At 38.7% G+C, this 12,872-nt stretch overlaps 1 protein-coding gene across 1 annotated transcript in view; it reads left to right on the top strand.

The window, feature by feature from the left end:
- Nucleotides 1-12,537, top strand: part of TMEM182 (transmembrane protein 182) — a 75,509-nt gene extending 62,972 nt beyond the window's left edge. Inside the window, exon 5 of the mRNA XM_036263028.1 lies at nt 10,733-12,537. Within this exon, the coding sequence (XP_036118921.1) occupies nt 10,733-10,953 (221 nt within the window). The 3' untranslated portion in view covers nt 10,954-12,537. The remainder of the gene's footprint in view (nt 1-10,732) is intronic.
- The last annotated feature ends 335 nt before the right edge of the window (nt 12,538-12,872 follow it).

Below are 12,872 nucleotides of genomic sequence, written 5' to 3'. Positions count from 1 at the left end.
ACAGGGAAAATTTGGCAGGTTCCAAAACCTACTGAGATAGCCAAAGTGGTAAAGGAAAGCAACAAATCCCAAATGAAAGAACAAGAGAACTCTGCCGAAGATGCGATAAATGAAATGCAGCTAAGCAAGTTATCAGAGGTAGAGTTCAGAGCCATGATCTTGAGGAATCTCAACAGCATGAGTAAGGACATCAACACCATGAGTAAAGATATAGAAACATTGAAAGCCAACCAAGTGGAAATGAATAACATAGTAGAAATAAAGAACATATTGGAAGGACTAACCAGTAGAGTAGAGGAAGCTGAGGACCAAATCACTGAATTAGAAGACAGGGTAGAAAAAAATCAACCGATCAGAAAACCAAAAGGAAAAATCAATTGAAAAACAGGAAGACAACTTAAGAGAACTGTGCCACAACTGGAAATGTAATAACATTCACATCCTAGGAGTCCCCAAAGAAGAAGAAAATGAGGAAGGGTTAGAGAATATATTTGAAAAATAGTGACAAAAAACTTTCCTAACTTAGTGAAGAAAGAAGGCATTCAAGTTCAAGAAGCACAGAGAGCCCCAAGTAAGAAGAACCAAAACAGGCCCACACCAAGACACATAATAATTAAAATGCCAAAAATTAAAGACAGAGAATCCTAAAGGCAGCAAGAGATAAGCAATAGGTTACCTACAAAGGAACCCCCATAAGGCTATCAGCTGACTTCTCAACAGAAACACTACAGGCCAGAAGGGAATGGCATGAAGTAATCAAGGTCATGAAAAACAATGATCTGAATCCAAGACTACTCTACCCAGCAAGGCTGTCATTCAAAATAGAAGGTCAAATAAAGAGCTTCCCAGACAAAAAAAAAAAAAGGGCTAAGGGAATACATTAGCACCAAACCAGCACTACAAGAAATGTTAAAAGGACTGCTGTAATTCATAGAAGGAATAGGAAGAAAAATAGAACCACACTAAACAAAAATGGCAATAAATAATTACATATCAATAATCACTTTAAACGTAAATGGATTGAATGCTCCGATAAACAGACAGAGTAGCTGACTAGTCAAGAAAACATGACTCACATATATGTTGTTTACAAGAGACCCACCACACAACAAAAGACTCACATAGGTTGAAAGTAAAGGGATGGAAAAAAAATCTTCCAAGCAAACAGAAAGGAAAAAAAGCTGGGGTAGCAATACTCATATCTGACAAATTAGATTTCAAAATGAAGACCATAACTAGAGACAAACAATGCCACTACATTATATTGAAAGGATCTATCCAACAGGAAGATATAACCTTGATAAACATATATGCACCCAATATAGGAGCACCAAAATATATTAAAAATCTTCTGGAGAACTTCAAAGGAGAAATCGACAGCAATATAGGCATAGCACGGGACTTCAACACCCCACTGACATCACTGGATAGATCATCTAGACAAAAAATTAAAAAGGAAACACAGATTCTAAATGAAGCACTAGATCAAATGGATTTAATAGATATCTACAGAGAATTACACCCCAAAACTGCAGAATTCACATTCTTCTCAAGTGCACATGGAACATTCTCAAAGATAGATCACATGTTAGGGCACAAACTAAGTTTCTACAAATTCAAGAAGACTGAAATTATATCAAGCATCTTGTGAGATCACAATGGCATGCGACTAGAAATCAATTGCAAGAAGAACATGAAAACATGGAGGCTAAATAGCATGTTATTGAACAATGAATGGGTTACCATGGAGACCAAGGAAGAAATTAAAAACTTCCTGGAAACCAATGAAAATGAACATACAACAACAGAAAATCTATGGAATGCAGGGAAAGCAGTTCTGAGAGGGAAGTTTTTAGCACTATGGCCTACCTCAAGAAACAAGAAAAATTTCTAATAGACTTTCTAACCTCACAACATAAAGAACTAGAAACAAAACAAAAAGAAAACCCCAGAGCAAGTAGAAGGAAGGAAATAGTAAAGATCAGAGCAGAAATAAATAATATGGAGACCGAAAAAACTATTCAAAGGATCAATTAAACAAAGAGCTGGTTTTTCGAAAAGATAAACAAGATTGATGGACCCTTATCTAGACTCACCAAGAAACAAAGAAAGAGTACTCAAATACACAAAATCCGAAATAAAAGAGAAGTAACAAGTGTCACCACAGAAATACAAAAGATCGTTAACAAATAGTATGAACAATTATATGGCAACAAATTCGACAATCTAAGTGAAATAGACAAATTTCTAGAAATACATGGTATCCCAGAACTGAACCAGGGAGAGATAGAAAACTTGAACAGACCAATAACAATAAAGAAATTGAAGATGTAATCAAGACTCTCTTACCAAACAAAAGCCCAACTCTGGATGGCTTTACCAAGCATTCAAAGAATAACTAACACGCATTCTCTTCAAACTATTCCTAAAAATTCAAGAAGAAGGAAGACTTCCAAACTTGTTTTATGAGGCCAGCATAATTCTAATTCCAATACCAGAAAAAGACACTACAAAGAAAGAAAACTACAGGCCAATATTCCTGATGAACATAGATGCCAAATCCTGAACAAAATACTAGCAAATCAAATCCAGCAATACATCAAAAATTTATTTACCATGACCAAGTGGGATTCATCCCAGGGATGCAAGGCTGGTACAATATTCGCAAATCAATATATGTGATACACCCATAAACAAAATGAAAGATAAAAACCATATGATCTTATCAATAGATGCTGAAAAAGCATTTGACAAAATCCAGCACCCATTTCTGATAAAATACACTCAGCAATGTGGGAATAGAGGGATCATATCTAGACATAATAAAGGCCATATATGAAAGACCTACAGCCAACATCATACTCAATGGACAAAAACTAATAACATTTCCCTTAAGAACAGGAAGAAGACAAAGATGCCCAGTTTCACCACTTTTATTTAACACAGTACTGGAAGTCTTAGCCACAGCAATCAGACAGGAAGAAAAGATAAAAGGGATCCAAATTGGAAAGGATGAGGTGAAACTGTCATTATTCAGAGATGGCAGGATATTATACATAGAAAACTCTAAAGACTCCATCAAAAATCTACTAGACTTAATAAATTTGGCAAAGTAGCAAGACAAAATTAACATCAAGAAATCGACGGCATTCTTATACACCAATGATGAACTCACAGAAAGAGAAACAAAAAAACAATCCCATTTACCATTGCGGCAAAAAAAATTAAGATACCTAGGAATAAACTTAACCAAAGAAGTAACGAACTTATTTGCATAAAACTACAGGACATTGAAAAAAGTGGAAGCACGCAACTTGTTCATGGATTGGAAAAATTAACATCATTAAAATGTCCTACTACCCAAAGCAATCTATAGATTCAATGCAATCCCCATCAAAATACCAATGACATACTTCACAGAACTAGAAAAAAGTTCATATGGAACAAAAAAGATGCCCAATAACCACAGCAATCTTGAAAAAGAAGGACAAAGAAGGAGGGATGACAATACCAGATATCAGGTTATACTACAAAGCTACTGTAATTAAAACAGCCTGGTACTGGCACAGGAACAGGCACATAGATCAATGGAATAGTACAGAGAACCCAGAAATGGACCCAAAACATTATGCTCAATTAATATTCGACAACGGTGGCAAGAGCATACAGTGGAGTAAAGACAGCCTCTTTAATAAATGGTGTTAGGAAAAATTGGACAGCTACATGCAAAAAATGAAACTAGACATCAACTTTACACCATACACAAGAATAAACTTAAGCCCTGGCCAGTTTGGCTCAGCGGTTGGAGCGTTGGCCTGCAGACCAGAGAGTCCTGGGTTGGGTTTCTGCTAGGGGCATGTACCCCCCCCCCAAAAGAATAAATTCAAAATGAATAAAAGACTTAAATGTGATTCATGAATCCATAAAAATCCTAGAAGAAAATGTAGGCAACAAAATGTCAGACATCATAGGCAGCAGAATTTTAACTGATACATCAACTAAGGCAGCAGAAACAAAGGAAAAAATGAACACTTGGGACTACATCAAACTCAAATGCTCCTGCATAGCAAAAGAAACAACCATCAAAATGGAAAGGCAACACACTGTAGGGGAGTACATCATTGCCAATGATACATCAGATAAGGGGTTAATTTCCAAAATATATAGAGTGCTCATGCAACTCAACAAAAGGAAGACAAAGAACCCCATTAAAAAATGGACAGAGTTGAATAGACACCTCTCCAAATTAGACATAGAAATGGCCAAAAGACATATGAAGAAATGTTCAACATCACTAATCATCAGAGAGATGCAAATTAAAACAACAATGAGGTATCACCTCACACCTGCCAGAATGGCCGCCATCAACAAATCATCAAACAAGTGTTCTTTGGAAATGTTTTCCTGAATTACATAGAAGTCACAAGTCCCTTTTCCCAGAGCATTCAAGTTTCACTAGCTGTTCCAATAGTGTATTTCATAACAAAGACACTCAGCCCTTGCTTTGCGCTTAGTTGTGTCATTTGATTCTCCAGCAAACCAAAGTAAGTCGTTCATAACCTTGACTCTTTTGAAAAGTACAGGCCATTAACTTTCTAGAATGTTCTTGAATTGGTTTGTCCAGTAGTTCCTTGTGATAGGATTTAGGCTCCTTGTTTTGGCTGTAGTATCACAGCAGTGATACTGTGTTCTTTCCATTGCATCTCCTGAGATGGTAAATGACACCCATTTGCCATGTCACTAGTGGAGTTAAGTTTGCTCACTTGACTAAGGTGATGTTTGCTAGGTTTCTTTAGCATAAAGTAACTATTTTCCTACTTAGAGTTATTCAGTGTTTTGTGGGAAGAAACTTGTAACCTTTGTAAATATGTATTATTCCTCCAAATTTCATCCACTAGTTTTAGCACCCATTTTTGTTCTTGCCTGAATTATTACTTAAATGAATGTCGAGTGGTTATTTCAACTTCAACCATTTCTTCAGCATTTGACAGGCAGCATTCCTTAGGATAAGCTTTCCCTTCTTCTCACTCTTTATTTGTATCACTTGGGCACATGGATTCATATGTTATTCAATGATGTATTATATGCCACTATCATTATTTATTTGATCATCAAATTGTCTCAGAATTGGCCATGGGAAGTCCCATCAATCTGGCTTCTGAACACTACCCCCCGCTTCATTCTTTGATCACATCTTGATTTTTGGTATGACAAGACGTTCCAGATTCACCGTGGGCCTGCTGTTCCTGAATTCAGCTGTTTCTACAAGATGCCCCGGTTCCTGGTATCTAGCCTTAATGGGCACTATGCTATGGGAGTACTGTTAATGGGCACTTAATGCGCACTATGCTATGGGGGTACTGTTGATCCCAGACCCTGTCAGGAAAGATATCTAGGTTTATATGCACAGGTGTATTTTAATACACACACGCTTTTACTTCTCTGTTCATCCATCCAACTCCATAAATTCACACTGATACATTCAGTTCCAAACACACACCACAGAGTTCATTCTAGCTCTCCTGTGTTTACATTTATAGCTCCCCTTTCAGGCAGTGAAAAACCTGGCCCAGTTACCCTCAAAGTGTTTGTTTATGTGATCATTTTACCTGTACTTAACAGTCTCCTGGCCGCTCTCTTGGCTACATTCCTCATGCAGGGCCCTGTGTCAGCGAATCCACTGGCATTTGGTGTAAATACTGCCCCATATTTGTTAGTTTCTTTTCCTTCGTTGTGCACACACGTGTGTATGAAACACTGGCAGTTTAATGGGCAAGGAAACACTTTCACCCCACGCATAAGCTCTAATCATAAAGTGATCTGAAATGAATTAAATGGACTGTATCTTCAATTAATGAACAAGTTAAATGTTGTAGTGATAGCAACGCCTATTATTCATTGCTTTCAGCATGTAATTGCTCTTCAAATAACAGTAATATTTAAATGTCAGTAATTCTTCCTTATTAAGAACCATTTACATGATTATCAGCAATACATTTTTTAAACACTCTAAGAAGTGGGTTTTGCAACTTTAGAAAATGTGTATCAGGCTACTGCTTTTTCACAAAGGCAGTTTTTTCTTCTTAAAAAAACACCCGCAAGCACAGGAGACTCACAGGAAGGTAAAAACCATATCAACTAATAACAAAGGCTTCCAATGTGTTCGCATTGCAAATAGTATGCAAATCACTACATCAAACCTTTACATTAGCAGAGATTACTGTCCGCATATTTGCTGAAAACATGTATTGAAATGCATTTTCCAGACAACACCTGGCATTGCCGTATTGTTGTGAAATCTGAGGTCGTGCTTGGGGAGTCTGCCTCGGGCTTGGGGAGTCTGCCTCGGGCTTGGGGAGTCTGCCTCGCTAGGGCTTTCTGTCCCCTGCGATGCAGTTGTTGTCAGCGGTTAAAGGCTCTGCCCTGGCTCCAGTACTTGCTTTTACAGCACAGACCACAGCGTGGAGGCTGTCTCCCATTAGGGAAGCATCTGTGCTGATGGCTCCGTGCTCTGTGCTTGTGTCATGATGATGAGCAACTGTACGCTGTGATAGGGACACACCTTGACATGTTTGTGAGCGCTTCTTCCTTCGCGTTTACTTGTTAAGATCATTTATGAAATTGATGGCTCGAGAGAGAGGACATCCTGGCTACTGTAGAAGCACAATTAATTCAAGAAAGTTGACTGACAGCTGAGCTCTTCCAAGTGACCCTCTCCTGCCAGTATGCCCGAGTCTCCGCTTCCTAGTAACAGTTCTGTTTCTCTGTCAGAAACCAGGATTTAGAGAATGGAGATCTTAAACCTGATGGGTCAGTTTTGTTAAATCAAAGAGTAAATAGGTACTTGACATGTTTGGATTGAACTTTTGGACAAATAGCAAGTGATTTCAAGTGCGTTTTGCTTCAGGACAAATTTGAACCCCTCAGGATATGTGGGTGTGTGTGGGACCTGTCACTCACTCACTAGAGAATCCGCTTAGTGGGTGCCCCTTGGCTCCCTTCTGTTCCTACAATCACAGTCACATGGGAAAGTAGATGCTTAATGGTATTCTCAAATTTTAGCATTTATTCAAGGCCAATATAGAGCAAAGCGATTTTATTGCATGTGCCTGGGTGCAGGTGGGCTGAGCCGAAAAGGGGTCAGCCTCAAATAACAGTTGGGGTGTAGGTTATATACTCTACTTCTAGCTTCCTGCAGTTCCTGCTGACGTACGCTGCCTGGCCCATTGTCCACTTTGCAGTTGGACTGGTCTGGTATCTCATCCTGCATCTGCTGGGTGATTCACTGCCTTGCGGATAATCCGATAATCCTCACTCAACAGAAGGCTGAGCAAAGATCACGCAAGCAACACATTTTTCGGTTTCCGCCTTTTGCAAACTTTTACCTTTACCCTTTAAAATGTTGCTAACCCTTTCACTTGTTAAGATCAAGTGTCCAACACTATAATATTTTCTCTACTCTCATAATCCAACAGTATTTTTGAACAAGTGGGTTACAATTGCATTGAAATTGTTGATAAATTGTGATGTTACCTTCCAGTTAGTGGTTAAACATTTTCCTACTTTCCTTCCTCTCCCTTCTTCCCTCCCTTTCTTCCTCCCTCCCTCCCTCCCTCCCTCCTTCCCTTCCTCACCAATCCTTTTCTTTGTTTAATAGGCTTTTGACCTCAAACCTGTGGTTTTCTCTTCCACAGAATCTTTTATTTTCAGTCTTCTCCCTCATTTTTTCAAGGCAGTGTTTCTTTTTGAATTTATTGGGTTGACTTTGGTTAATATAATTATTATATTCAGCTTTCATGTATACAATTCTACAATACATCACCTATATATTGTATTGTGTGTTCACCGGCCCAATCTTCTTCCATCACCATTTATCCCCCCTTTACTGTCTTCTAACCCCCACCTCCACCGCTGCTCCTCTGGCAATGACCATCCTGTTATCTGTGTCCATGAGTCTTTCTTTTTTTTTCGTTGCTGAAGCCCTTCACCCTTCTCACTCAGCCCCCAACATCACTCTTTTGACAGCAATCAGTCTGTTCTCTGTATCCATGAGTCTGTCTCTACTTTGTTAGTTTATTTTGTTCATTATATTCCACACATAAGTGAAATCATATGGTTGGTACTTGTCTTTCTCTGACTGGCTTATTTCATGTAGCATAGTACTCTCCAGGTCCATCCATGCTGTAGCAAAAGGTAAGATTTCCTTCTTTTTTATGGGTGAGTGGTATGCCATTGTGTAAATATACCAAACCTTTTTTTTCTTAATTTTTTTTTCTTTATTGATTTTAGAGAGAGAGGAAGGGAGAGGGAGAGAGAGAGAAACATCGATGACAGAGAATATTGACTGGCTGCCTCTGCATGCCCCCTACTGGGGATCAGGCCCACAACCTGGGCATGTGCCCTGACCGGGAATTGAACCAGTGACCTCTTGGTGCTTGGGTGTATGCTCAATCACTGAGCCATACCAGCCGGCTGTACCACAGCTTTTTTATCCACTTATCTACTGATGGGCATTCGTGCTATATCCAAATCTTGGCTATTGTAAATAACACTGCAGTGAACATAGGATGCATATATTCTTTCAAATTAGTGTTTTGAGTTTCTTTGGTTATATTTCCAGAAGTGGAATTGCTGGGTCATAAGGCAGTTCCATTTTTAATATCTTCAAGTAACTGCATACTGCTTCCCACAGTGGCTGCACCAATCTGCATTTCCAACCCAAATAAAGAAAGGGCAAAGGACTGAACAAACATTTCTCTACAGACGTATAGATGGTGAATAGACATACGCAAGGATGCTCAGCATCACTAATCATCAGAGAAATGCAAATTAAAACCATATGAGATATCACCTTATACCTGTCAGAATGGCTATCATCAAAAAGTCAACAAATAACAAGTATTGGTGAGGATGTGGAAGAAAGTGAAATGGTGGGAATGCACTATGGGTGGGAATGCAGGTTGGTGCAGCCACTGTAGAAAGCAGTGTACAGTTACCTCAAAAACTTTAAAATGGAGCTGCCTTATGATCCAGCAATTCCACGTCTACTAGAACTGATAAATGAATTCAGTAAAGTAGCAAGATAGAAAGTAAATATCCAAAAATCAGTTGCATTTTTATATACCAATAGTAAACTATAAGAAAGGAATCTAAGAAAACAATCCCACTTACAATTTATTTAAAAAATTACCTAGGAATAAATATAACCAAGGATGTAAAAGACCTGTACTTGGAAATTTATAAAGACACTGAAGAAAGAAACTGAAGAAGATACAAATAAGTGGAAGCATATACCATCCTCATGGATAAGGACAATTGATATCATTAAAATGTCCATACTACCCAAAGCAATCTATAGATTCAACATAATTCCTATCAAAATACCAATGGCATATTTCACAGAACTAGAATAAATATTCCAAAAATGTACATAGAAATACAAAAGACCCTGAATAGCCATAGCAATCTTGAGAAAGAACAACACTGGAAGAATCATGCTGCCTGATATCAAACTATACTACAAGGCCATAGTAAGCCAAACAGCATGGTACTGGCATAAAAAACAAACATATAGATGAATGGAACAGAATAGAGCAACCAGAAATAAACCCATGCCTATATGGTCAATTAATATTTGGCAAAGGAGACAAAAACATACAATGGGGTGAGGATAGTCTATTCAATAAATGTGTTGGGAAAATTGGGCAGATATATGCAAAAAAATGAAAGTAGACAACCTACTTACATCATATACAATAATAGACTCAAAATGGATTAAATACTTAAATGTTAGACTCGAAACCATAAAAATCCTGGAAGAAAACATAGGTAGTAAAATCTTGGACATTTCTCATAGCAACATTGTTTCTCATATATTACCTCAGTCAAAGAAAACAAAAGAAAAAATAAACAAACGGGACTACACCAAACTAAAACATTTTTACACAGGAAAGGAAACCATCAGCAAAATAAAAAGAAAACCCATTGAATGGGAGACCATATTCACTGATACATTTGATAAAGGCTTAATATCCAAAATTTATAAGGAACTTATTTTAAAAAAGGAAATGTTTCTTTATGCTGCAATCAATCTTCAACATATATATTTCAATTTTAAAGAATCATATATTCTTTTACATTAGCTTAGTGTTTTCATCTCTCTCTTATCTGGTACTTACCTTGGCTTTTATTTATCCGGCCATATTTAACTGTAACACTAGTTATTTGTGTTATTATAATGTAACAGTACTAGTCTGAAAGACCTGAACTGGAAATCAGCTCTGAAAACTACTAGCTATATTTGCACATACTTAAAAAGACCAAGTACCAGTCTTTTACCTTGTTAACTGTTAATAATACCTTTTTTTTTTTATACCAGTTTATTGTACATAAACAGTGCTCATGCCAAACGAGGCGCCAGTAAAGATGCATAAATGTTAGAATCAGTTCCCTAGGCAGAGATCTCTGGCTCCTGTTCACAGGCCCGCTAGGGCGCCTGGCACACAGGAAGTTTGCGAGCACGTCCTCTGTCACCTCGCCATGGGTCCTGTGCTGCTGCAGCCTCACCTCAGTGCTCGGAAGATGAGACCCCGCCACTGTGCACATACAGTTCACACTCAGGGGGCTGACACGAAGCAGGATTATATTTTAGAGGTATATCATTGTAAATGACTGGTGAGTGTCCGGGAAAACATCTTCAGAAGGCTAAAGGTGTGTGTTTGGTCTTCCTCAGGCATCCTGTTCTCACTGGTGGTGGTGCTCTACGTCATCTGGGTCCAGGCAGTGGCTGACATGGAGAGCTACAAGAACATGAAGATGAAAGACTGCTCGGACTTCACGCCTTCTGTTCTGTATGGCTGGTCATTTTTTCTGGCCCCAGCAGGAGTATTTTTTTCTTTGCTCTCTGGGTTACTATTCTTAGTTGTTGGACGGCATATTCAGATTCATGACTAATCAAACTATTGCCACCAGTGATTTGAAAACAGCATATTTTATTTTTATTTCTTTCAGTGATCCTAGCATAGAATTAGTTGATGTAACTTTTTAGTTGCTATTTGAATTAACCATTTCACTTGTGATTTTTGTCTAATAAGAAGGTTCTAAAACTTCTCCAGACACCAAAAGAAGTTTTCATCTGTTTAAGTGCTGTCAAGAACCCAGTCCTTCGGGGAGGCCATGGCCTCCCTCTCACCGCATGTGTCAGAGTCCATGCCTGTTGCAAACACACACAAGCGTAACCACAGCACAGCCATGAGGGCCAGTCGGGTGTGGCTGCAGCCGCTTCTCGTATGCACGTCCGCTGTACTTCAAACCCTCTGGAGGATGACTAAGGATGGAAAACAGACGTCAGAGAATTTACTCCATTTCCTCCCTACACATCCACACCCACAGCTACATTCACTGACTCCTCTGGGCAAGCGATTCATGATTTAAAAATAGATTGCAGTTGTTCCCGTAGCAGGAGCCGCACACACTCGTCAGTTAACATGGGCCGCACTAAACCGGGACCTCCACCTTCCCTGCGCTCTGAGCAGCCGTGCTTGGTCCCCTCACTTCAGTCGCTCCGTGTGCATGCTTACCTGACCTCGACCTACATTTGAAAGTAGAAATCTGTACACCAAAATACAAAGAATGCAGGTTGGACTTTTAGAACTTAAAGTGGGTTAATTATCTATTTAATATAGTTGAAAATATGTAAAAACCAAGAACCTTAGCTTACACATAATTCGATTTGATTTTTTTAAATTCCCACTTAAAATTATGTTGCTAATATGTTCAGCTTATGAAAATTTATTGATGAAATGCGCTTTTAATATGCACAAAATGCTTCCATATGAGGATGATAATAGACTTGCTTTATTAAAGACTGAAATATTAACTTTTCCAAGATTGTATGGGTTGTAGTTCTTCTGATCATTTGATTCCCTTAATTATTGCCCTCAGTGTGTTTCATCTTTACAACACGTATTTAACATTTACAGATTTGCTATTTCCATTCATCTCTTTGAAGAAAACTGCTTTTTTGCAAGGGGATGGGTAGGGGTGGAATAATTCTGTATTATTTATTAGCATAAACATTTTGCATATCAAAGATGTCTGTCCGGCACTCATTTTGACTGAAATCAAATCCATCTGAGAAGCCTAGATCGTGTTTGCATTTTGGAAACCTCCACCAGGGAGGAGTCGGTGCTCCTGCAGGAACAGTGGGCGCCGCAGTGAGCCTGGCTCAGCGGCAGACTCTGCACACAGGTGTCCTGGATGCCAAGGCGGGACTCAGCAGCAGGCTGAGGGCCGCCTGGAGGTGCCGTGGAGCAGAGGGCTACGCTTCTCCACACCCTGTGTTTCCATTTCCGCCCTGCGTGGGAGGGTCGTCTGGAGCAATGGCTAGCGTCTGAGCTATCTGTAGAATCATGAGTGGCCTTTGAGTGTTTAGGGATGGTTAGGGCTTGCATATAGTACAAACAAACAAACAAAAAAACGGCAACAAAGCTCCAGGAGTTTAAGTAGTTTCTCAAGCCATTTTAATGATATTATAAATGATTTTGTGGTAGTTTCATTTTCCTGTTTCACTTTTATATTGCTTCATTTAGATCTTTGCTTTTGGCTTGATGATTAAAAAAATAATTATGGGTTCTGTTATGCATATTGACTGTGATGCTAAATTATGGCATGCCATTAAGTTCTCCAGACAATGCTAGATGTATTGCATTAGTTCATGTCATCTGTAAATACAATTCCTTTTTGTAGAACTCTGGAACTGAGCCTTTTTCTGGTGTGTTATATGTCATTTAAATTTCACATACAAGCTGCTTTCAGTGAAAGTTTGAACATTTATACATGTCAGATGGCTACCCTCACTGTCTAATGTGGCT

The sequence above is a fragment of the Molossus molossus genome, unplaced genomic scaffold, assembly GCF_014108415.1.
Source record: "Molossus molossus isolate mMolMol1 unplaced genomic scaffold, mMolMol1.p scaffold_m16_p_15, whole genome shotgun sequence".
NCBI classification, from domain to species: Eukaryota; Metazoa; Chordata; class Mammalia; order Chiroptera; family Molossidae; genus Molossus; species Molossus molossus.
Note: the sequence above shows the minus strand (reverse complement) of the source record. Positions and strands in the feature narration are given on the sequence as shown.